The sequence below is a fragment of the Dermacentor andersoni genome, chromosome 1 (assembly GCF_023375885.2).
Source record: "Dermacentor andersoni chromosome 1, qqDerAnde1_hic_scaffold, whole genome shotgun sequence".
In the NCBI taxonomy this organism is placed as follows: Eukaryota; Metazoa; Arthropoda; class Arachnida; order Ixodida; family Ixodidae; genus Dermacentor; species Dermacentor andersoni.
Genome location: NC_092814.1, coordinates 377,803,306 through 377,828,828, shown reverse-complemented (window position 1 = coordinate 377,828,828; position 25,523 = coordinate 377,803,306). Strand labels below are relative to the sequence as shown.

Genomic DNA, 25,523 nt, shown 5'->3' with positions numbered 1-25,523 from the left:
GAATAGGTGTGACTGCAGATCCTATACAAATTCCAGCCTTCTGCACATAGTACTTTCCATCATATGCAATGGCTGTGGAACTTAAATAAAAGCTTAACAGTTCAAGGAAATGCTCTGTGCTCACCACTGTCATATTCTGAAAGGCTACTTCTCCGGTCTCTTGAATTTGTTGCCTAATAGCGGTGAACAAACCATCATGCGGGATTGAGTAGAACAGGTCCTCGATGTCAATCGAGAACCCCATCGTAGCTGTTGGAAGACCTCCTTCCAGATGACCACTTCCGTCGAACCGGACTAAAAAGGGGTCCTTGCCGACAATCGTATGCAGGTTTAATTGAAGAAAGTTCCCAATTGTCCTTTGTCAAGTGTATTTTTCTGAAACGATGGCTCTCAGGAGGCAGTCCGGCTTACGAGTCTTTCCAGTGAAGAAGACCTCGAGGTGGCTCGTTACTTTGCTCTCAACTACCTTCCTTAACAAATCCTTAACACCACACCACGAACTGCACTCGTGGTGTGATGTGTGTTTCTTTCATGTGTCCTCATTTTTTTCGCACAGTTAAAAGAAACATCTAAAGCTACAAACCCTCCGATCAGCAGAAATTCACGATCTTAACCATTTGTCCTCATGGTGCAATAAATGGGTGATGTGGCTAAACATCAAGAAGTGTAAAAACATGTGAATATCTCAATGGGACCACGCTATTATCAGCACATATTTTCTTGATGGTATCCTACTAGATTCTGTGACCTCTTATAAGTACCTCAGCATCCACATCAGTTGTGACATTTCTTGACGCATGCATGTTGACCATGTTACTAACAACACAAACCACACGCTGGGTTACTTACATTTTTCCAGATCACCTTTAACAGTAAAACTAAATCTATATAAAATGCTTGTTTTCCCTAAGTTATATCGCGCATGCTCTGTCTTGGACCTCAAAAACACTACACTTTCGGCAATTATTGAATCAGTCCACAATCGCGCAGCTCGTTTCATTCTATCAAATTACTCTTGGCATGCCAGCGTATCATGAATGAAAGCAACACTTGCCTTACCTGAACTATCTTTGCACCATAAATGCTTTCACCTTTCTTCGTTCCACAAAATCTATCATTATAATTCGATTGTAAAGGACGTTCTTTTTTCTGCTCTCTTCTATGTATCATCGCATTCAGACCATAACTACAAAGTTGGTGTGCCATCTTGCCCGACTAATACCTACAGCAAATCTTTCATTCCGAAGACTATAGTAGGACAGAACTTAAAGAAACAGCAGTTGGCAACCAGGGCACACGGACCGCGTGAGATTGTTACTCCGCCAGCCAATCACAGAAGCAAATAACATCGTCGTCATGCGACCATTTCAAAATGGCGTCATACTTGATACCTCGGGAGCGTTGCTGTTCTTGAAGAGTCTTTTTATCGAACCGATGAGGTGTGCAAGAGACGCGGGCAAAGTGTATGAAGTCTATGCTTTTCACTCTTCAAAAGTCGGCGGCACAGTTCATTTCACTGCTTACCCCGTTTTACTCATGAAACTTCACTGCCAATTGAAGTGAAACTTAACAACAAATAGTTGCAGCGAAGCATGCATTTTATCTCAGTTCAATAAAGAACTATAATAGACGAGTAAAACCGTACAAAATTACGCGCTTCTAATTTTATTTTTGTGGTTGCCGCCTCATTTAGGTAACCGGGAAAGCTTGAAGTCCGAACTATTTGCAGCCTCACGGAAGAACAGTGGCTGGCAGTTATGAGGGCATGGGTGGGGCTTCACTGCAGACTTGAGTTGTATCCAACTATAGCAAAGAATGGAACCACTTTCTTGCTTCCATCACCGACACCTTCAAGACTGCCATTCATGAAGCCTTTTGTTAACAAGGTTTCTTTACTTGGCTATAGCAACTGTATTTTTTCTCTTTTACTGTACAAACATTAGTTATTTACCGCTCCTTCCTGTAAAACCCTCGGGTCTTGCAAGCGTGCTAACTAACTAAATAAATAAATCTTGTGTCCTTGTATTTTGTCCAGTTTCCTGTACTGCAAGTTATAAGATGGGACGTGGACAGGCCCTTTCCAAAAACTTGCAATAGTTTACAGGCTTATCAGCTAAGTCCACAAAATTTATGATGTCTGTCACTGCTGTAAATTCCTACCAGCAAGAATGATAATTTTGTCCTGAGCTCCTCACCCACCTCCTTTTCTTTAATAACTGGAGACAGTTTCACTTACACTCTCAAAGTATGCTTGAACAGCAGAAACCATCCAGTCATTATTTCTTGATCTAATGGCACACAGTTCTTCAAGAGAACACACTAAAAGCAATGCGATGGCCTGAAGACACTTGTCATGAAACGAGCACCACTACATTTGGAAAGGAAACAAGCAAACTGAAGATTAAAAAAAACAACTTTATTTCGCAAGTCCAAAGTTTCATGATCTCAGAAAATACAAATACTGGTGCTGAATCAAAAGCCAATAAAACCAGGTGTGAACCATAATGACAAACATCATGGGTCAATGCAGACTATGCTGCACTGCTGCTTCAACAGTCCTTTTGATCATGGTTCCTTTTGATCACAGTGAGTGCATTGTGTAACACACGTCACCTGCAATACTTAGCACACTATATTAAAGTGAATGCCTCCTCATCTAAAAAGTTATTAAAGCAATAATACATAGCACACAAAAATAAAAACAACAGATAGCAACCACATGCCTCGGAAAACCCACATGTGGCACAATACCCGCTATAATGCGACTCATGCAAGTTGCAGCAGGTAACTGGCATCACTGTTTGGCTAAGTGTCCACAGGCGACTATAGGCCTAATGTCCAGCGTATCACAGCACACTGACAGAAATAAAGCATGGTGTGTGTACCGGGTGCTTCTTCTGGTTGATGAGGTGGACAGGACACCCGAAGTTTTGTGGGCTATGACTAGGGTGGCAGGATACCGGCTGTCCCTCATGCAAACCAGTGGGCCCCCATGCATTGCCGTGTCCATTCGTCCTGGCAGAGCCAGCACCACTGGAAGCCACACTGTGACCGGCTGCACACCATGTGCATACAGCCACCTGCATAGATTACATGCACTCAATGGGTAGTTGCAACCAGAGCCTTTATACAAATCTATAAACAAAATTACAGCAGAACCCATCTCCTGATGAAAGTTGACAATAATGTGATTAGCATTGAAGCAATGCAGCAACACACTGTGTGTTGCCACTGTTGAAACACATGATGCATAAAGCGCCCAGCCCCGGGTAATTTTTTTTAAAATTGAGAGTGACAAATACCCAGTGGCGCTCTTCATATACACTATTACAATTATAGTAGTGTATTCATCTGAATCTGACGCACACTTAATTTTCACAAGCTTTAAGTAAAAAATAAAGGTGCACTTGAACGTAATGTAGCCCTAATGCATAAAAGAAAAATATAGCCTGCTCCCTATGTTAACAATAAGACAAAAACTAGATGTGCAGAACTTACTTTCACAGAAGGGTTTCTTTTCAGTGAGTTTTAATTATAAAAGTGGTGCGTCATAATTACCATTTGTGCCTCATCAGCCACAGATACCAAGCACATGGATGCTAGAGTGAGCACTGTAGACATACTACTATCACTTTCAAGAGATTTTACGTGATTCTGCACCAGATTTGTTGAAGTATGCGGCCAACAGTGATCCTGGCTCTGCGCACAGATAGCGAGCTCAGCACAGTGCCAAAAACACTGGCGGCCGTATACGCTGGCGCATCCAGTGCGAAACCACCCGAAACCTCCTGAAAGTGATAGTATCTCCAAAAATGACTGGCTGAGAATACCACTCACGATTGTAGTTGAGCACAAAGTGAACCAACAGCAACCGTAAAAAAAAAGTGCTCTGTTGCCATCTGATGACGCTGCCTCTGACAGCTTTGATGGCAGACTGTTGGCAACAGTGCAAACACAGTTTTTGGTTTTATATCCGATTGTAATGCAAATGCAATTTTTGGACCCATTTTTTGGGGAAAAAGGTATGTGTTAGATTTGGGTAAATACGGTACCCAGTGACCCAAGTTGGCATCAAAGAGGCTCGTTGAAGAGTGGCATATACACAGTGATGCCAGTTATTTTTATTGTTATTTTATTTATGCAATACACTACTGCAGGCAGCAGTGCTACCCAAGCAGGAGATGCTGAGGTAACTGGCACCACTAGGTGGCACTACTCATACTACACTGTACAATTAAAAGTAGAGTGCATGACCTGTGTGGGTAGTGTGCCTACGCCCCTGACAGCAGCTACTGTGACCTCTCTACCATGCGCTAACACGGCGGGCCCAGTCACCGAAACTGGCAATGAGAGAAATGCTTCAAGTGAACGACAGCAGCGAAGCAAGAGCAGGCATGCCGGTCATCGGAAAGATGAGTTCCATGCAGACACTGCGGGCTGGACACAATACTGAGAGCGGGTGGAACTTTTCCTGACCATGAACGACGTACCAGGTGGTAACATGACGGGCATATTTCTGACATGTTGCGAAGCCGCAATGTATTCCTTGCTACAAAGTTTACTGGCCCCTGAGAAACCTGCCAAGGCAAACTTAGTGGCAATTTTTGATGCCCTCAACAACCACTTCTGGCCAAAGGTGTTGGAAGTGGTAGCAAGTTTCAAGTTCTTTTCACAACATAGGCGGATGGGGAGGACGGCGAGCAAGTACATCGCATCATTAAGTGACTGGCCGACAACTGTAAATTTGGGACATTCCAAGACCGCATGTTGCAAGACCAAATCGTCAGTGGCATTAACGACGTACCAATGCAAATGGGGTTATTAGAAACAGCCGATTTAAACTTTGAAACCACAGTGAGTATGGTACGGGCCATCGAGGCTGCTCGCAAGGATTCCCAAAAGCTGAGCACTCACCCAACACCACAGTCTGAGCCAGCCCAATTGACAGCCAAAACAGCCATGGCTGCAACAAACAGTATAACATGGGTGAGCGCGGGTGCTTCCGCTGTGGTGGTACCCATTAAGGGCGCCAGCGTCAACACGTCAACTCAGTTTGCTAAAATGCAAGCAGCAAGGGTATCTGGCAAGAGTGTGCAATACTGATAAAGAGTTAGCAGGTAGACAGATGCACCACCCAGATTTGAGGCGCATGGATACTGTAGATGAAGTGCTTGGGGCACACGATGTGGGTGAAACGCTGGAAGCTTACGACCTATGGGCATTTCAGGCAGCCGGACCGGCACCGACGCACATTACGGTTATCGTTAACGACGTGCTGCTATAGATGGAACTTGACACAGGTGCCAGTATGTCAACAATAAGTGGAAAAAAGTTCACGCAACTGTTTCCGTCGGACACCTTGGAACAATGTAACATGCGGCTGAGGAGTTTTTGTGGGTACACGCGACCAGTCGCCGGGAAGTTCACGGCAGCTGTGAAGCTTGGGGAAGAGGAAAGACAGCTACTACTGTTTGTGGTAAAAGAGCAGTGCCCCACATTGTTCGGTAAAGTTCGGTGAAGGAATTTCAATTAGGAATCAGCAAGCCGGAATCAATTTTTTTAATGTTGCCTGCAGAAGAAGCTGTGGACTGTTTTCAGGAAGTGCTTCCCGAAAGTTTAGGCACATTCCAGGGGGTTAAGGCTTACATCATGGTGACACAAGATGTTAAATCCAGATTCAAGCCCCAGCTGATTCCCTTTGCCCTGAAAGATAAGTTTAAGGAATCGTTGCAGAGACTGGTCCGGCAAGGCGTGGTTCGACCAGTGAAGGCTGCCAGATGGACAGCGCCTGTTGTTCCAGTGCTAAAGCAAGACGGGCATCTGCGCATATGTGGTGATTTCAAGACGACTGTCAATCCGATAGTGCACATGGAGCGTATCCTGTGCCATGCATAGACGAATTGTTCACAGAGCTCCAGGGAGGCATAAGGTTAAAGCTAGATTTGAAGGACACCTAACAGCAGATCGAGCTGGAAGAGGAATCGCAGGATTTCATCACTATCAATACTTCCAAAGGCTTGTTTCAGTACAGAGGACTGCTATTCAGAGTCGCATCAGTGCTGGCAATATTTCAACGGGAAATGAAAAACCTTCCGAATGGTTCTGATCACGTCACAGTCTACTTCAATGACATCTTGGTAATGGGCAACAGTGATGACAAACATTGGGCAAACGTCTGCAAGGTACTAGAGTGCTTACAAAAGGTAGGTCTGAAGCTGAAACTTGCAAAATGCAAGTTTCTTTTACCTAAGGTCCAGTACTAGGGTCACATAATAAGTTCTGCTGGGCTACATCCAGGTCCCGCCAAGACTGAAGCAGTTGGGAAAGCTCCCAAACCCAGAGATGTGAAAGAGTTGCAAAGCTATTTGGGTTTGGTGAACTTCTACAGAAAGTTTCTCCCAAATCTGTCAAATGTACTACAACCATAAAACAGCTTGCTGACCACAGGGACCAAGTGGCGTTAAACTGCAGTCGAGCAAGGTGCATTCATCAGGAGCCCAAAGAGCTGCTCACATCCGCACGTGTCTTGACCCATTAAGAGCCATCCAACCCACTGATGCTTTCGCTCATGGCCTAGGGGCAGCCCTAGCACAGAGGGACTTCTCGAGAAGAGCGGCCAATAACCTATGTGTCAAGAAGCCTGACCACCCTGAAAAGAATTACAGCCAAATGGATAAAGAAGCACTTGGGTTTGGAAAGTGACAAAGTTCAGGAACTTTCAGGGATGAAAATTCGAAGCAGTTACTGACCACAAACCCTTGTTGGGTCTGTTAGGCACTGGAAGGCCTATTCCTGAAATGTGCTCGCCGAGGGTTCTTTGCTCGGCATTGCTGCTGGCGTCGTACAGCTACAGCCAGAGCTATAAGTCTGGAGGCCTGATAGCCCATGCAGATGGGTTGAGTAGGCTCCCCTTGCCAACAATAGGCTGTTCTGGAGGGGCTCCTGCAGAGTTATTCATGCTTGAAGGTGTCTATCCCCGTGTTCTTTCATTAAAGGTGGTCACGGAAGCCACTGCAAGAGACCATGTGCTGTCAAGAGTACTACAGGATTTGTAGTATTGTCATGTTCTAGAAATGAAACCAGAGGGGGGGCCATAAGTGTCTCGATTCATTGAGTTGAGTATGCATCAGAACTGTGTACTGCGGGGAAACTGTGTTGTGGTACCCTCCAGCCTCCAAGGAGAAGTCCTCAAGCTACAGCACGAAAGCAACCCTGGGGTCACAAAAATGAAAGCCATTGCACGAAGTCATGTGTGGTGGCTATCATTAGACAGCGACATCATAGCCACGGTACAAGAGTGCTGCGCTTGCCAACAACAACAGCCACCATTGAGGCTAGTGCCCACGATGCCGTGGCCGTTCCCAGACAGGGCCTGGTCAAGAATTCATATGGACTATACGGGACCTTATATCAACTCGTACTTTTTATTGCAATTGATGCATTCTACAAATGAATTGAAGTGTTTCCCATTTCAATGCCCTCAGCAGAACATGCAAATGCATGCATGTGAGTCATGTTTGCGAACCAGGGCCTCCCAGATATGGTGGTATCGGACAATGGCCCCATGTTCCTGAGTGAAACATAAGAGATATTCTTGAAGAACAGCATGAAGCGGATGCTGGTACCGCCCTATCATCCTGCCTCTAATGGTGCTGCAAAAAAGGCTGTTCAAACAATGAAAGTGAAGCTACAGAAAGTTGGCGCAGGGGACCTGTGCAGACAAATTACATGAATACTGTCAGTGTATCAGTCTATGCCCCACAAGGTAACCAAGTGTTGCCCATCCAAGCTGTTGATGGGACGGAGGCTCAGGACTACATTGTACCTACTGCAGCTGGACCTAAGAAAAACAGTCCTAAAGAAACAACTTACTCAGAAAAGGGAGTATGATCAAGGAACCAAACGAAGGGTGCCAGCACAATCAGGACACAGGGAGTTTGCCAGGAATTTTCGCCCAACTCCGAGCTGGATGCCCACTGTAGTCACCAGGCAACAAAATTCTCAGATGGAAGCTACAGATGGATGATGGGCAACAATGAACCTGACATCTGGATCATGTAAGGCCACAGTCAATACCCGACTGGCACAACCGTCGTAGCTTCGGCACCTCCACTGAATGTCTAGAGCTACAGTTGCCACTGCTGTCAGGGACCAGAGACACAGCTGACAGTGCTCTTCCCAAAGTGGCACCAAGTTTGGCAGACCAAGTACTTCCATCCGGCGAGTCCTCCCAATTGGAATTCAGTGACACCATAAGATCACCACATACATAGTGCTCCTCGCTTCCTCCCACACCTCGTCTTCATCGGAGCACCAGGGAATACCGGTCTGTGCTTTGGTTTTCTCCTTGAACTGTAACTGCTTCAACTTCCGTTAATCTGTTAAGGGGAGAGGAATTGTGGTAACTGGCAGCACCAGGTGGCGCTACTCGTACTAAACTGGACAACAAAAGGTAGAGCATGTGACCTATGTCGTCATGTGCCTACGCCCTTCCAAGAGGCTACTGTGTCCTCTCTACCGCGTGCTATGACCGTGGGCCCAGTCACCACAAACGGGTTCACAACAGTTTTTTCAAAGTGCATTCAACACTTTGGAGTACACGATTCCACTCATCGCTCGTAAGTGGAAATAATTATTTCTGACAGAGTTTTGTGTGGGCAATGATTGTAGTACTTTGCGATTAAATATACACTATGACCAGTGTGAGGCATGAGAAATATACGTAGCATTTGCCAAAGTTGTTTGGGAATGGAACATCAAGTATAAAATTTTCAGACTGACTATATTACAGCACACATAGAGTGGATCCAGTCCGAATATGCCGAACATACCAGAAATGGATGATGTTTTGTAGTCTGAGCAAATAAGCTGTACAGCCAGGCACTGGATTTTTTTTCGACTAGGGCAATTTACTTATTAACTATGGATGTATAGTCTATGACTGGGCATATGAGCAAGTGATAAGCTTGCAGCTTGACAGTTGAAGGCGACTTGTTTAATTTTCTAGGTAAAAAGCAAAGTATTTTAATGCTTTCCTGCATATGTTAACAATATGAGTGTCCCATCCGAGGTTGTCATTAATTGTTATGCCTAAGTATTTAACAAAGGTAACCAATTTAAGGTTGCAATCTGGTTTGTTGTGACAAGCCTCAAGTAGTGCCTTTGTTTCATTGTTATTGTGCTTGACACTGTTTTAGAAACGCTTATCTGCAATAGTTTTTTTTTTGCCGCAGCAGCTTATGACTTCACGGAGACTGTTGTTAATGTGCCATCGCATGAAAAACTCTTGACAAGAGAATAAATGACACAATCATCGGCAAACAATTTCACCTTGAAATCTGGATCTAAATTTCTACCAATATCATTTACACAGATGATATACAACAAACAACAGGTTCGGCGGTTAGTTTCGAACCCAGTTCCCTAAGCACAGCAGACCAGTGCAAGACACAGATAGACAGTAGACAGACAGACCCCGGAAAGTGCCTGAAGTATCCCAAGAATGCTAATCACATTTAAAAAGAAAACGCTTGACCGTGTAAAAAATGCAATGTTTTTTACCCCCTACAGGAGCCCTGTTTACAATAAACTAGGCCCAGCAGGTTAAAAATATGTCTTCTTTTATCTGGTCAGCATCGCCTTGTTCTTCTGACAATGCCCTTAAAACAAGGAGTCAACAAACCCTTCAAATAAATGAACTTATTCTTCCAAATGTCCCAGCCCTCAAAAGAACTTTGCCTCAGTGCAGCATGATAGAGGACTCGCCATAAATTCCACTCTTCCCCCTGCTAAACACAGCTTGTTTGCTACCAGTCCATTCACTTCCATCAGGCTGTCGAACCGAAAAAAATTGCAGTTCAGTTAGGTTCAAGCTGCTTCAATGTGGTTCAAATTCAGTTTGAGAAAAGAAAAATTGTACCAGTTTGCAAACTGGTTTATGTTTGCAAATCAGTTCAATGCAGTGCATTTCATCCTTTGCCTTACATGTTAATGTAGCACAACACAGTTCAGGCAGACTGTTAAGCTAGTCTGCAAGTGCAAGTTTTTATACAGAAGGATTGCAAGATGAGCTGCACTGGTGCGTGGAAGACAGAAGTTTTTACATGGTTTGTCAAAGGGGATCGAACAGCACAAAAGACAAAACAAAGTGTAGACTTCATCCCGCCTCTTGTGCACTCCTTCAACATACATCAACCCCCCCCAAGTGGGTGTGTTCAACACACCCATGGTTTTCACTGTTTCAAGCGTGGAAATTAATGTCATGTATCAATAGCAAACATACATATGTTGTCTATAACTTCAATAGCTTTTGCTGTCTTTATGTATTCAAAGCTTAACACACAAGCAGATAAACAACAACACAAATACAGTCATCATCATCATCGTAATCATCAGCCTATTTTATGTCCACTGCAGGATGAAGGCCTCTCCCTGCGATCTCCAATTACTCCTGTCTTGCGCCAACCGATTCCAGCTAGCACCTGCGAATTTCTTATTTCATCACGCCACCTAGTATTCCGCCGTCCTCGACTGTGCTTCCCTTCTCTTAATGGCACCCATTCTGTAACCCTAATGATCCACTGGTTATCTAACCTACGAGTTACATGACCTGCCCAGCCCCATTTTTTTTTCTTAATGCCAACTAGAATATCGGCTATCCCCGTTTGCATTCTGATTCACACCACTCTTTTCCTGTCTCTTTGCGTCACATCTAATATTTTTCGTTCCACTGCTCTTTGCACAGTCCTTGTTCTCGAGCTTTTTTGTTAAGCTACAAGTGTCTGCCTCACATGTTAGCACCAGTAGAATGCAACGATTGTACACTTTTCAACAAATACAGTAAGCATATGCCATAGACCAGATTTTTTATAGCCTCGTAGCGTGTGTCAGCTGTGCCGCTACTGATGATGATGATGATGATTTATTGTCGTCCCCACCGAAACGAGGTAGTGACAAATAGTCAGCTAGCCTGCTTGAGTTAATCAGGTATGCTATACATGCTTTTCATTCTAGCATTTTTGTATACATCTCCTTAATCTTTTTTTTTTCTCTTTCTCAAAACTTCTCTATCTAGACCAAAGCACTGGTTCGGGCTAGTTGGTAATCCATACTTAATACTGTTTAAGCGCAGAATTTATAAAAACCACAAAGGGACACAAATGGGATGGGCACTAACTTCCAATTAACGTTTAATGCAAGATGTCGTGAATATACACAGAAAAACAGACAAAAAGAAACAGAAACAACAATAATGGACATAACTAATCATTTAATCGTGCCGTCTAGCATCTGGGAATTACTAAGCAATTGTCACCAACTGCCCTCAAGAAAATTTATTTCTTTGGCAGCGAACAAAAGAGATGGTGAGCTGGCACACTCATAAACATCACTACTCATTACTGCAGCTTCCACGATCTCGTGCGTGCACTGATCTTTGTCTCTAAACAAGAGTGCAGTATTGCCAAGATATGGCTTGCACTTATAGTCTTTGTAGTGTAACACCAGATGTTCCTGTCCTCCCTTTGTCACGTTCCTGTCATGCTCCCTTAACCACTCATTTAGGCATTGTTCTGTCTGCCCTACATATATTCAATTCATTATAGTCAAATCATTATAACCTATATATCGTTATATGTGGTATCGTTATAAGTGGACTGCACTGTAGTACATCTAAAGCGGACAAAATTGATATGTTACACATGAATCTAAAAAAATTTAGTACTTGGAAATACAGTACAGCTTTTGCAGAACCCTTGTACACAACGTAACGGATCCACATAAGATATAAATTGACATAGCTAATTTGTCTGCTTTGTATGTTCTAATGGATGCCGTTTACAGAACCGCGATATCTGTATTTTATGCAGAGCTATTAATTTGTAAACTTCGTGCTTCTATATTTTCGAACTTTCAAATTTTTGAAATTCTTTTAAGAAAACTCAGGTCCTAAATCAAAATTTCACTTCGAACAGTCACTAGAATTTAACTTTCTCTCTCAAACGAAACACATTTAATTAAAATCGGTCCAAGGGTTATCCCAGAAAAGCGTTTCTGCGTTTTACATGTATTTTAATAGGCCGCGTTGGAGTTGGGCCTGAACTAAATTCCTCTTAAGCACACGTAACTTGCACACATCTACCTTGTAGCGCTACGTATGCCTGTAAAAGATCCGGTCACCAATCTCTACCCTGTTCTTTTTCCAACAATACTTTAAAAATCTCTTGCTTATCTTAACAGCTGACTGGTTGATGCTTCAGTCCACTTTAAATCCAAGCACTTTTGGACAGTGTACATTGCCTACGGGCATAGGTGGTGACTACGGGTGGCTCCGGGGCTCGAGCCCCCTCCGAAGTTTTCTGTGGGGAGCAGAGCCCCTCCAGCGATGCCGAAGCCTGCCCCCTCTCCCCTAAAGTGTCATTACCAGAGTTATGTCACCAACATCATTTCAGGTTTCTTCTCATTGCCTCTATCTTTAGACTTAAAATTTTATTGTGGCTAAAAGCTTACTGCACCACTGTTGTCGCAGACGTGCACGACTTTTAATTCATACTTTCGCTTTATTTCTGCAAATCCTGATAATAGGAGGACAAGTGCATTAGAAGCACCAGCGGCAACTACCTCATTCGCACTTTTTCACATCATTTTTTTGAAATTTCCACTGTAGGCACCATGCACAGACACAATATATTTAAATGTACACATAGGACAGAGTTTATTATATTTTTAAAGAGAAGGAGGTAGCCAACTAACAATTATTGCTAATGGTATGGATAGCCTATGCCTAGAGAATGAATATGTTGCTGCACACGCTACTCACTTCAAATTGCTTCAAATTGTGTGCTTTTTTTGACCCTGAAAAAACCTGCAGACTTTGGCAGTCTTTTATCAATGGCATGTGAAGTGCATGTGACTGATATGTGTCTCAATATTGCTTCTTTCCAGTGGGCAATAATGACTCATGAAAAAGAACATATTCTAATAATTTATAACATTTATTAGGGATGGAAACATCGCCACTTGCACGCAGAGGTCGTATATATATAATTCACTCAGTAATCGACATGAGACCAAGCCGTATTCACTTGAAATCAGAATCAATATCAGTCTTGCGCAGCAGCGCTTATACTCGGACTCACAGTAAAAAAGGCTGCAGTTTCGCCAGAAAGGCGAAGCAGTATTAGTGATGATAGCGAAGTATAAGACAATTACACGAAGGTCACCAGCAAAAGACGCCAGGTTCTTGGTGGTGCGAGGAACTCAACTGTCTTGTAAATACTGATATAACGCCGTCACTGGAGACTGATATAACGCCGATTCGGGAGACTCCATCGCGGCGACAGTGCGCAGTGGCGTTCACTGTACGCATTCGGTAAAGAGATAGCGTCTGTAAACGATTCTGTGCTTTCAGTTTGCCCAAGATTATTGTTTCGACAGCAAAGCCTTCCCTCGTTTTGAGAGTACTTATAGAAATGTCCACGAGGGCTGCCACGTAGTGTTTTTATTGAGCGCCATAAGCCAAACCTGTGAGAAGCGCGCCACGTGATTCCTCATACTACGCAAGGGAGGCGCATCCGACAGATGGCGACTCCTTAAGTCCTTGTCCCCAATATTGTTAAAATTGGTATCATTATAAGTGAGTTCGACTGTACTGTTATACCCCCTGATGAAGCATTAGTCTCATCACGGTCTTTTTGAAAGATGGTGTATTGATGAAGAAAGTTTGTGTGTAGTGGTTTTGAGATGCGTCTCTTGTAGGCACAACACCTTTGAATTAAATTGATATAGGAGTTCTTTGACGTCATCGAGATTGTGGAAAGTACATCTGGCATTTCAATGCAATATTTGTCTATCCCTATTGATATTAATTTGTGGTGCGTGTCTAGGAGAGAAAAACAGGCATGTGCAAATACCGAATAGTATATTTCGAATCGACTACCGGTTCGAATCAAGAAAAGCCGAATATCAAATCGAATATCAGATGTTAGAAAATTTTTCACAAAATTTAATGCTAACAAACTTTGGGCAAGAAAAAAATGGTGCTGCACATGCTTCGGATTGGGAGTCTCCTAGCATTGCATAGCAAGAATACAGCAAGCTGTCAGTAACTTAGGTACATAGAAATCAAGACAGACAGTACGGTCTACTCTTACTAAAGGAAAATTAGTATGCCAGCACTGATTAATGTTCCGTTCTAGTACATCAAGGTACGTACAATACTGCTTTTTATCCATAGAACTTCTGTTGAATAGAATCAAGTGCTTTTTCCCTCTGAAATTAATCAGTTAGGACCTTCTGTTGTAATGAATACCAATGAAGCTCAGCTTATATAGTGAACCTGCATTTCCAGTTTTTCTCCAAATAAAGAAGGGCTATCCCAACTTTACGGGGGATGGATTATCATAAGGCAATTTTACGCTACAAACGAAAAGGCCATGCATCACGTGACTCTATGACCACTCCGTGCGTAGTCGAAACTGACTGTAAAGAGCAGGTGCCGTCCATGCCATTTCATTGTCAGGTTCGGTGTGATTTGCCACTGGCCAAAGAGTCTAAAGTTTGGAGGGTCATGGCAAGTTCGTGCAACGCTTGATTCCCCCCCCCCCCCTAACTTTCTCCCCTCATACATCTGCAGTCCACACAAATGCATGCAACCGTGCATGACACCGTCGCACCCTCAGTGTAAATCCAATGCTTGTCTTGTGACGAGTTGCTCAAAGCCACAAAAAGAGAGTGACGTGTGTCTATGAACAGCGTCGGGAACAAGAGGCTGCCATACGGTATGTGTATCACGAAGATGGCAGCTGTGAACAACTTAGGTGCCATCCTGTACATTCTCTTTCATTTGTGAGGCAGTTTATCGGCTTTCCAAATGTTGGGTAGCTGATGCGTAATTTGGCACCAAACCGTAACTTGAGTCACCAATACCCGAGACGAAAAAGCACTGATTAGGCCTAATGGTCTAGGCAGTGTGGCCATCGACAAAACTTCGCCTCTGACCGATGTGGTAACAGGTCGCCAGCTGTCATGGAATGCTTGCGCTAATATGTTCGTGCGGGTGCCTTATTAGTGATCGTTCCCAAGATCCGGTGTGCGGGTTCGATTGACGGCTGTTGAAGCGCCATGAAGTTCATCACTGCATATCCAACACAATTTGCATGCTAATTGGGCCGATCTTCACACATGCTTTCGCACTTTACAAAATACCAGTGAGTAAAGCGGCACTTCGTCTTTTGTAGCAGTTTTTGGAAAAAAAATAAATAAATCGCAGTTTGAAGCAGAAGTATATTCCTACGTAGTAGTGACGTTGTTGACAAAGCATCAGTAATAGGCACACAAGCCAGGGAATCTGTGCACTCCTTTCTTGTCAGTAGGCTGTGGGAAGTTAGCGATGGAAGATGTCTTCTGCGGATCAGGGCGGACTCCAAATTTTCAGCGCTCCAGCAATGGACAGAGACACAATTCAAATATGTTAAAGAACATTCATAAAAAAAAAACAGCAAACTACCCTGACACACTATAAACAGTATACACACACGAGACACTCCAAGAACTAGCCATACCCATACAAACAAACAAGCCTGCAACTACATATCATTCCTCCACTCGACTAACCAATGCGAGGCCACGAGCAAACGAACGTTCTGACCGTCGCCAGTCGTGTCGCACTCCGACCCAGCGTGGCAAAGGACGCTGGCCTGCGTGGTTCTGATGCAGTGTGGGCGTCGACCTCCGACAAGAGCGATGAGGTTGTGGTCTTCCGCAGAGACTCGCGTGGCACAGGAGGCAGTCTGGGCCAATTGGCCGTTGTGCCGCTGGAGTTACGCTGGCTAACTCACGAACGTCCCCTCTCCGGTCAGTGGTCCCCGAAGCTGCTGCCTCCCTTCTCCAGAGCACAACTGGAGATGCCACTGTCTTCCTTCTTGACCCCATCAGCAAGGCCTCACTCATCTCCGCCTGCGCCTCCTCTTTCTTAATCTTCTTTTCTCTTGTGCTTCACGTGCTTCTTGCCCGCGGGTCCCTTCTCCGTTTCGTCAACAGGAGTCTTCGTCTTTTTCACATTATTGTACAGCTTTACTGGTGACTCATGATATAGGCCCCCATTTCAAGAGTTTTTTGCACAAAAAACTGCTCATCGCACGCTTGTCACACCAGGTTCGAAATGAAAGATCACAATGCCACTCCATATGTCCACTGTCCATACATCACCTCACGGCACCAAACGATTAATCTCTTTATTGCACTTAAACACAACTCTCTGCACAGCAAAATAGAATTTACACTGCTTACTGTCTTGTAAATTAATGTCCAAACCTAAGTAACTCTACTCAAAAAGTCTGCACCCATGTTTTCTGACCCTTTAATATATTTGATGTGAAAGCAGTACCCTTTCAAAGTGAGGCTCCACCTCATTACTCTTCCGTTTGTTAAATTAGCCTTACTCAAGAATTCCAACAGCTGGTGGTCTGTTTGTATTCTGAAACATCTGCCAAACAGATAGATATGGAACATTTTGATAGCCCATGCCAATGCCAGGCATTCTTTCTCCACTGTATAGTAATTTCTCTCCGCATCATTGAGCTTCTTGCTGGCATAAAATTTTGGATGTACAACCTAGTCCTTTTCTTGCAAGTGCACCTCTCCCAATGCCTTGTCGCACGCATCAGTGCGCAACGTGAAATCATCCTCCATATTTGGGGCTAACAGGATTGGCGGCTCCGCCATTATTCTCTTCAGTGTTTCGAAGGCTTTACTGTGTGATGAGCTCCATTTCACCACATAACTAGAGCCTTTTTGGTACCGTTCTTTGGCACACATCACAAGACCTCACATATCTCTTCACGTCACTCTGGATTCTGGGCCAAAAGAACTCTTCTGTAATCCTTGCTAGCGTGTTTTTTATGTCCTGATGACCAGCCATGACCCTATCATGTCCAAATCCCATCACTGTCTCTCTAAAGGCCTTAGGCACAATGAGCTGCTGAGCCTCTCTGCCCGAGCTGAATATGCATCTTCTATATAAAAGACCATTGTGCATGACAAACTCAAACATAGCGCGGCTTCTTTTCATTTTCACTAGTTCTATCTTGTGGCACGATCTGACCTACTCGTCCTTGTCTTATTCCTCCATGAAATCAGCAGGCGCGATTTTTAACCACTGAATTGCAGGTACTTTCAGGGCTGACATGGGTGCCTTGCTCTGGGTTTGGGCTCTCGTTTGTACAGCCGACAATATAACTAGACGGCATACCCCAGCTGCCACTTCTCATAAATTATTGATGTACAGCTGTTGCTTGCTCACTTCTTGACATGGTTGTTCACCACAGTCATTCATCTCTCTTGCAGCAATAGCTGTGCTTCTCTTCCAGCTCCAATCTGGATCATCCACTCTCAGTACTCCAGATACATTTCCTAGACTTAGATTCTATAATGGCTCTCCAAGGCATTGTGCTTTAAGCCACTCAGTATAATACGGCGTGGAGACTTGGATACAGGCTCCAGGTAGGTACCTCACTGTGTTTTCAGCCAAGGTAACTTGCGTTAGCACGCCTGTCAGATCTTTGTCACGTACCAAGCTCCCCTTCACTAAAACTGTATTTGTGCAGCTATCTCTTAGCACCGTTGCCCGTTGTCTGTGAACCTCTCCTACGACAGGTACAGCTTGTTCCTGTGGGTCTCGTTCTTTCCGCTTTTCTCCCGGTACCTGCTGGCCCTCTTGAGCCTGGTTAACCTCTACACAGTTCGCTTATGAGTCGGTTTCTCCACACTTGCCTATCATGCATTCTGTTTTTTGTGATGTGCCAGACCTACACTCATTCGCACGGTGTCCCTTTCTATTGCATAACTGACAAACTATTTGTTGGTGGGAGCAGCTGTTCCCTACTTGACAGTTAATGGCGTGGTGCCCAGTACGATTACAGAGGAAACACCCTAATTGGGGGTGGGCGCACGGTTCCCTGAGGCTTGTATTTTGCTTCATCTACTTTCTTTCTGGCTAGGTCATCTTTCACTCTCCCTAGGTTTCTCGGCCCCTGTGCCTCCAAAAATTGATCAGCGTGTTCAGCTAGACCGTTGAGTGAATCCAACTTTCTCTCTTTTAGGAAGACACCCAGATTATGGCTACAGCAAGCAAAGAATTGCTCACTGACCATGCAGTCACGAACCCCCGCATAAGTCTTCGCAACATCGGCCATTTCCACCCACCGGTCAAAATAATTTGACAGGCAGCACGCAAATTGCTTTCCCGTTTCTGTGTCTTCTGGCTTGCAGTTTCGGAATCGCTCGCGAAAACCTTCCGCTGCAAGTCGGAATCTTTGTAGTAGTGCCTTCTTAACCTTGTCATAGTCTAGGAAGTTGGAGGCGGTCATCCTCCCAAAGACACTCAGTGCCTCGCCTACCAGGCAAAAACCTGGGCTGTGGCCCGTTCACTCCGGTCCCAGCGTTGTCCGAGGGCTATCCTTTCGAACTGGTGCAAGCATGCATCCAAGTTGTCCTGCTTTTCATCAAATGGTGCCATTAGCTTACGTCAACAGATTTTGTTGGCTTTTGGAGACTGTGAGCCGGAGGACAGTGATGCCAAACTCTTGTCATCACGGTGACACTCCGTTACTTGTGCCAATTTTAGTTGGAGTTCTAAAATTTCCTTCTCCCTAGCATGCACTTTCCGCAATTCCACACGTTCGGCCTTGCATTTTTTTTGGAAGACCTCTCTCTGTTTCTCACTAAATTTCAGGGCTTCGTCCTTTGAAAAATTCAACTCTTTCACTAATCCTAGTCTTGTCCCAATCCATTTCCGGATCACAAAAACTTCCTGATGGGGCAGGAAAAAATCAATCCTGGCAGGCTCGCCAATCGTCATGAATTTTAGCACTCCAGAAATGGACAGAGACACAATTCAAGTATGTTAAAGAACATTTATCTTGAAGAAAAAAAATAATGAAAGAAAAAAAAACCCCAGCTAACTACCCTGACACACTATAAACACTATACACACACGAGACACTCCAAAAACTAGCTATACACATAAAAACAAACAAGCCCACAACTACATATTGCTCCTCTGCTCGACTAACCAACGCGACGTCACGAGCAAACGAACGTTCTGACCGTCACCAGTTGTGTCGGACTCCGGCCCAGCGTGGCAAAGGATGTTGGCCTGCATGGTTCCAACGCAGCTTGGGCGTCGACCTCCGACGAGAGCGATGAGGTTGTGGTCTTCCGCAGAGACCCGTGTGGCACAGGACACTGTCTGGGCCAGTCAGCTGTTGTGCCGCTGACGTGGCCAGGCGATTGCTTTTGTGGCACGGGACAGCAACCGGTTACGGCAGCACGGGGTTGGACTGGGACCTGGGAACACAGCCACGGCGACACAGTCGAGGCTCAGGAGCTGACGTTGTTGCTGGCCAACTCACGAATGTCCCCTCTCCAATCCGTGGTCCCCGCAGCTGCTGCCTCCCGTCTCCAGAGCACAGCTAGAGATGCCACTGTCCTCCTTCTCGACCACATCAGCAATGCATAGCTCATTTTACCTGTGTCTCCTTTTTCTTAATCTTCTTTTCTCACGCGCTTCACGTGCTTCTTGCCTGCGGGTCCCTTTTCTGTTTCGTCAACCGGCGTCTTCGTCTTTTTCATATTATCGTACAGGTCTTGCCGGTGACTCATGAAAAGTTGTTGACAAATCGTAAGTAATAGGCACACAAGCCAGGGAATATGTGCACTTCCTCCTAGTCAGTGGGCTGTGGGAAGTTAGCGATGGCAGATGTCTTTTGCGGATCAGGGCGGACTCCAGATTTGCTGATGACGTTGCCCAAAAGCAAAAGGTTGTCATAAGTGAAGCGGCATTTCTACAGCTTGAGTGAGCCCTGATGACTTGATGGCCTTTAGTACGGTCCCAAGTTGCCTAAGGTGATCGTCAAAATTCACTGCGAAGACAACGACGCCATCTAAGTGAACGAGACAGGTCTGCTACTTCAACCCTGCTAACACCATGTCACTCAGGCACTGGAACGTTGCAGGCACCGAGAACAGTCCAAATGGCATGACCTTGAACTCGTAGAGGCTGTCCGGCGTAATGAAGGCAGTCTTAACGCAATCCCTCTAGTCGACTTCTATTTGCCAGTAGCCAGTCATGAGAGTCATCGACGAGAAGTATTTAGCATCGCAGAGCCGATCCAGTGTGCCATCTATCCATGGGAGGGGGTGTACATCCTTCTTCGACAACGATAATAGATGCAGAAACGTAGCATTCCGTCCTTTTTTTCTCCCCGAAGAGTACAGGAGATGCCCGCAGGCTTTTCGACGTCTGGATGATGTCATCGCACAGCATTTCATTGACTTCTTGCCTTATAGTTTCACATTTTCATTTCGAAACTCAGTGAGGGCTCTGGCGGAGTAGTCGAGTACACTCTTCGGTTATTATGCGATGCTTTGCAACTGGTATTTGTCAAATCCTCGATGACATCGAAACGCAGTCCTTGTATCATCGGAGAAGACTTTCGAGCTGTTGCTGCTTACTCATGGGGGGACTTGGATTTATGTCGAAGTCTTGTTCGGGAACTATGGTCATCAAGGTAGATGTGGCAGAATCCAACAGGACAAACACATTGCTGGTTTCCACAATTTCCTCAAAGTAATATGTGATCCTCGTGCCTTTGTTGATGTGTTTGAACGCCTAGCTGAAGTTTGTCAGCATGACTTCCATTTGTCCTCTGTGCAGTTGAGCGATCCCTATCGCGCTCAAATTTCACAATCAAGCAATAGACGTTGATCGCCGACGATGACGCCGTCTACATCTGCGGGTGTTTCGGTGCCGATGGAAATTACAATGCTGGAACGAAGCAGGACGCTGACTTGGTATTTAAGCACATTTAAGGCAAGGTGACTACGAGCACTCTCCGGCAGTATCGCTTGATCTTCGGACGGCGTTATCGACTTCGACTTCAAATCAATGATTGCATTGTGTTGGTTCAGAAAGTCCATGCCAAGAATGATGCCTCGTGAACATTGTTGGAGGATACCGAAGGTGACAGGGTAGGTCCGGTCATGAACGGTAATTCTTGCCGTGCAGATTCCAATCAGCATTATTAGGCAACCTCCAGCAGTCCAAATTTGGGGGCCTTCCCACGCAGTCTTGACTTAAACTGGGCATCAAAGGGTCCACTCATGACAGAGTAGTCAGCTCCTGTGTCTACTAAAGCCGTGACTGCTTGTCCATCGAGCAACACGGCGAGGTCGGTGGATTTTTGTTTTGCTTTTCAGTTAGTTCTTGGCGTCAAATCACGGCTGCGGCACATTGGCGTGTGGATGGTACGTCCCGTCGTTAGGTCTTTCGTCGGTGCATTCTTTGCTTCCAGGCTTCGTTGGGATGTCGTCAAGATAGTCTCTTTGGAGTATTCATTATCGGCGGCGGATTTCTGTCATTTTAACGAACAGCAACCACACCTCTATCGGTTGCTGCTTTTAGTTTTCCGGATATGGGCAGATGGACTGGCCCCGAGCTGGGCCAGTGTATGGTTAGCGCTGTGGCTACAGGTAGCGTCCTGGTGACTGAGAACGGGACGGTTGTCGAGGGCTCAACGGAGTGGCAGTGAGGTAGTCGGCGATATCACGTGGCCACTTCCCTTACTGTGGGCACGGCGCGTTCACGGCGAATCCTCGTTGTCCCAAGTAGCAGAATGGGCACCAGCGGTAGACATGTCCGGCGTCCCCACAGTGATAGCAGAGCAGGCGGTGGTTGGGGCCACGCCAAATGTTCATCTGGGAATGCTGGACGGGGCGACAGGCTGGCGTGTTGGCAGCGGCAGCGGTGGACCATGGTACTGTGGCTTTATGGGCCCTGGCGCGGGCACATAGGAGGAATGTGACAGCAGCCTATGGCGGCGTATGTATCGCTTTCATCTGAGACTGTGGTGATTGAGGGAGTCTGAGTGACTGTTGGATCTCCTTGCGTACGACGTTGGCAATCGAAGCCATTTGAGGCTGTGAGGAAAGAAAACTTCTGAAGCTACTCCTGCACGACTGCTCTGACAGTCTCGTGCAGGTTGTCAGCCAATGATTGAACTTCAGTGTAGTTTGGTGCGGCAATTGAATTGCCAGTTCCTCATTTCCAGAGTTTTCTTGATGCTGGTGGCCCCGTGAAGAAACTCTTCGACAGCCTTTGGTGAGTCTCGGTATCATTCTGGCAAAAACTTCTTGCTTTAGACCACAGATGTGTTGGCGAACTTTCTTCTCCTCAGACATTTCTGGGTTGGCGTGGCAGAATAGACTGCTCATTTCTTCTGTAAAGATGGCAACATTCTCGTTTGGTAGCTGGACCTGGGCTTCCAATAGAGCTTCGGCCCTTTCCGGACAACACTCCTGAAGGACCTCAGGAAGTTACTGCGGAACGGTTCCCATGTTGTAAGGGAGGACTCCTCGTTCTCGAACCATGTCCTCGTGGTATCTTCCAAGGAGAAGTACATGTGCCGCAGCTTATCCTCAGAGGACCAGTTGTTGAAGGCTGCAATCCATTCGAAAGTCTTGAGCCAGGTTTCTGGATTGTCCGACGAAGCTCCATGGAAGGTAGGTGGTTCCCTGGGTTGTTGAAACCTGATGGGGGATGCTGGAGCTGCCACTGTTGTCGTTGATTTAGCAACGATCTTCGTGGTCGTCTGAGGCAAAAGGCCATGCTCCGCGGCCAGTCCTTGTAGCCTGCAGCTACCTCGCTGGTCGTTGGAAATGTTGGTGTTTGTTGTCTTCCGGGTTTGGGTTTGGATCGTGGCTTTGTGGGGGCGACTGGTACATGAGCAAAGCACCTCCACCAGATGTCATGTAGTAGTGACCGTAAAGAACACTACTGTGTTCACACAGTAAATATATTGGGCGAACCTGTGCCCACAAAAGCAAGTGACAATCCAAGTACAACGATTGTGGCGAACGCAGTTGACGATCGTCAAAATCTGATCAGCGGGTCGAGCGTGTCGGCTTTTATACATGAATCACCGAAGGTTCCAGAGTAATCGCAGGTGCCTGCGCAGGCACTTACAGGAAGTGCTATACTATTCGCGTCACACATACAATCGAATTACAAAAGGTTTGGTGACACCAGACAGTGAATAGAACCATCGATAACATCTTAGAAACTTGCGATACATGCAGGCATGTCCTGTGCTACGCAATATCATTTATTAGATGGTGAGAAGCGGTCACCCGACAAAGATAAACAGATACATGGGTCAATGTGCTTTTAAAACAGAAACATTTGCTGTTTGGTGCAAGGAAGCAATGCTTTGGAGCAATAACTTACTGCTCTGGTGCTAAGGAGATGCTGTATAACTTTCTGAAAAATTGCATTCATTATCTAATATTCTAAGGTGCAACTTTTTTCTTCTGACTTGCCGTTCCATTTTAGCATTATGATAAAAAAAATTAAGATAGGTGGAGGTTTACCCCAATGGACAGTTAATTCTAGATTTCAATAGAGTTCATTCCTCCCAAGCCGTCATTGGCTTCGTTATCCTTTCATCTGCTATGCATTTCCACAGTAAAGAATTTCATTTGCTAATCACGTCATACAAGTTGATACGTACAGCTGCCCAATTTAAGGACACTATTTTGGTTGTTGTACTCGCAGGCATAGATCATAGATGGCATAGCGTCTGTGTTGTATAGCCTGTGTCATTCATGTTTACTTCGTCATCCTGTTTTCTATTTTTTTTTTTTTCCATGTCCAGGCTGCCTAGTCGTAATAGAATGCACTGTACACAAAGGTGCGTTGAGAAGCGGTGCCTTCATAGATGTGTGTCACCATAATTAGATAACATAATTATGTCTTAACTTTACACATCAGATGCACAACACTAATCAAAAGCGTGAAGATACCACTAATAGATCTCGAAGTGACCTCAAATATCTGTCACTTGTAATAGCGAGGAATTATGTGCCACAATAATGCGCACAGTGATAAATAGGCCATCAATAAATACAAAAAAGTGCATTTCAGCCAACTAGCTGAAGTATGGGTGCTATCGCAAAATGCCTAGTACTGATAATTTTTTTTCACCTACTCCGATTATTCAGACTTCCACACGGCACTGCCGCATTCTCCATAGACACTGGCGGATCCAGAAAGGAAGGGGGGTCTAGGGCTCTGCCTGAGATCCTTATATACTTCAGCACCAACAAAGTTGAAAATGTTTCCTTTTTTTTTATCTGCTCAATTATTCGGAGCAGGTGTGTGTTGGCACAGGCGTGGTGTAATACATGTTATAAACAACAATTTGGCGCAGCATTTAGCAGCATTTCCTTCATGGCGCAATTGGTGCAATTGTCACAGCACTTCTATCAGTTAAATACACGCTGCTTTTGTTGCCATTTCCTTTGTCTACGTCGCATTATCTTTTTGATCAGTCCTGCCGACCCAGATGAACCTTGTACTGACAGAGGAGAACCCGGCTGACGTGTTGCCATTCTGCGAATTACGGCGTTCAGGCGTTGTGTGCGCGATCCCTGCATTGGGCCAACATCGGGGAGCGCTCGTAGTGACAAAGTCTGCTACAGTATCACGAGCAGACAACGAGCACGAGGGGCTCCGCAGTGCACATGACATGTGGCACTGCATAGGTTCCTGCACCAAATATATCAAATACACTCGAACCTCATTATAACGAAGTTGACGGAACTGCCGTACTTACTTCGTTATATCCATTATGAACACATAATATACGCCCAATGTAAACATGGAATTAGGAATACTGCTTTGCAGCCGGCGGAAGCGCTACCCGGCTATGCATGCGATGAAATTTGAACAACAAAGGAATCTTCGGCGTTGTTGCGGCTCGAGGTGGCATTTGGGCTAGGAATCCACCAAGCCCATCGACGAGTACGTCCGATAGTAAAAATTAAGGAAACGGGGTTTATGTTTCATTAGTTACACTGGCTCCAGATACAGAAGCCCACTCCATGCAGGAGTGTATTTAATGTCTCAGTTCACATCACGACACGCCAGCCCCTCTCGTACGAAATGTCTCTACTTTTATCCCGTCGTCTTCCCTAGGCGACTAGACAAGGGAAGCTGATGACTGTGTCACGGCCAATCACAATCGTCGAATTTGTCGCAATATGCCACCCAGGATTTCACGCCATTCCACTGAACTTTGCCTCTGATGGTATGAAATATGTGACCGTATAGCAAGCTGGGAACCCAAGGTTGGTGCTGTTCTTCGGTAGCAGTCAACTTGGCCGATGGTACGAAATATGTGACCGTATAACAAACTGGGAATCCAAGGTTGGTGCCATTCTTCAGCAGCCGTCGACTTGGGCCCCTTTCATCCATTAGTTCAGCTTGTCAGGTACAGGTACAGGGTACTTTTGTAGACCCGTCAACCGTTCATGTTAATATTGTGTTGACTTCGAGATAGGTGCTGATGAACGGGTGGGGTTGCCTTGTGGTAATCGTCTAATTAAGGCCCTTGGTCATGTTGAGACGTAACAGACATCTCCGCCACCAGGAGATTCGACCTCAGAGTGAACGGCTGTCAGGTTGCCCG

At 45.3% G+C, this 25,523-nt stretch overlaps 1 protein-coding gene across 2 annotated transcripts in view; it reads right to left on the bottom strand.

Moving 5' to 3' along the window:
* Positions 1-2,395: 2,395 nt before the first annotated feature.
* The window catches only part of park (E3 ubiquitin-protein ligase parkin), a 250,664-nt gene continuing 227,536 nt past the window's right edge, over positions 2,396-25,523 (bottom strand). For both annotated transcript variants that reach the window (XM_055064887.2, XM_050168283.3), the window contains one exon: positions 2,396-3,080. In XM_055064887.2, the coding sequence (XP_054920862.2) occupies positions 2,971-3,080 (110 nt within the window). In that variant the 3' untranslated portion in view covers positions 2,396-2,970. The remainder of the gene's footprint in view (positions 3,081-25,523) is intronic.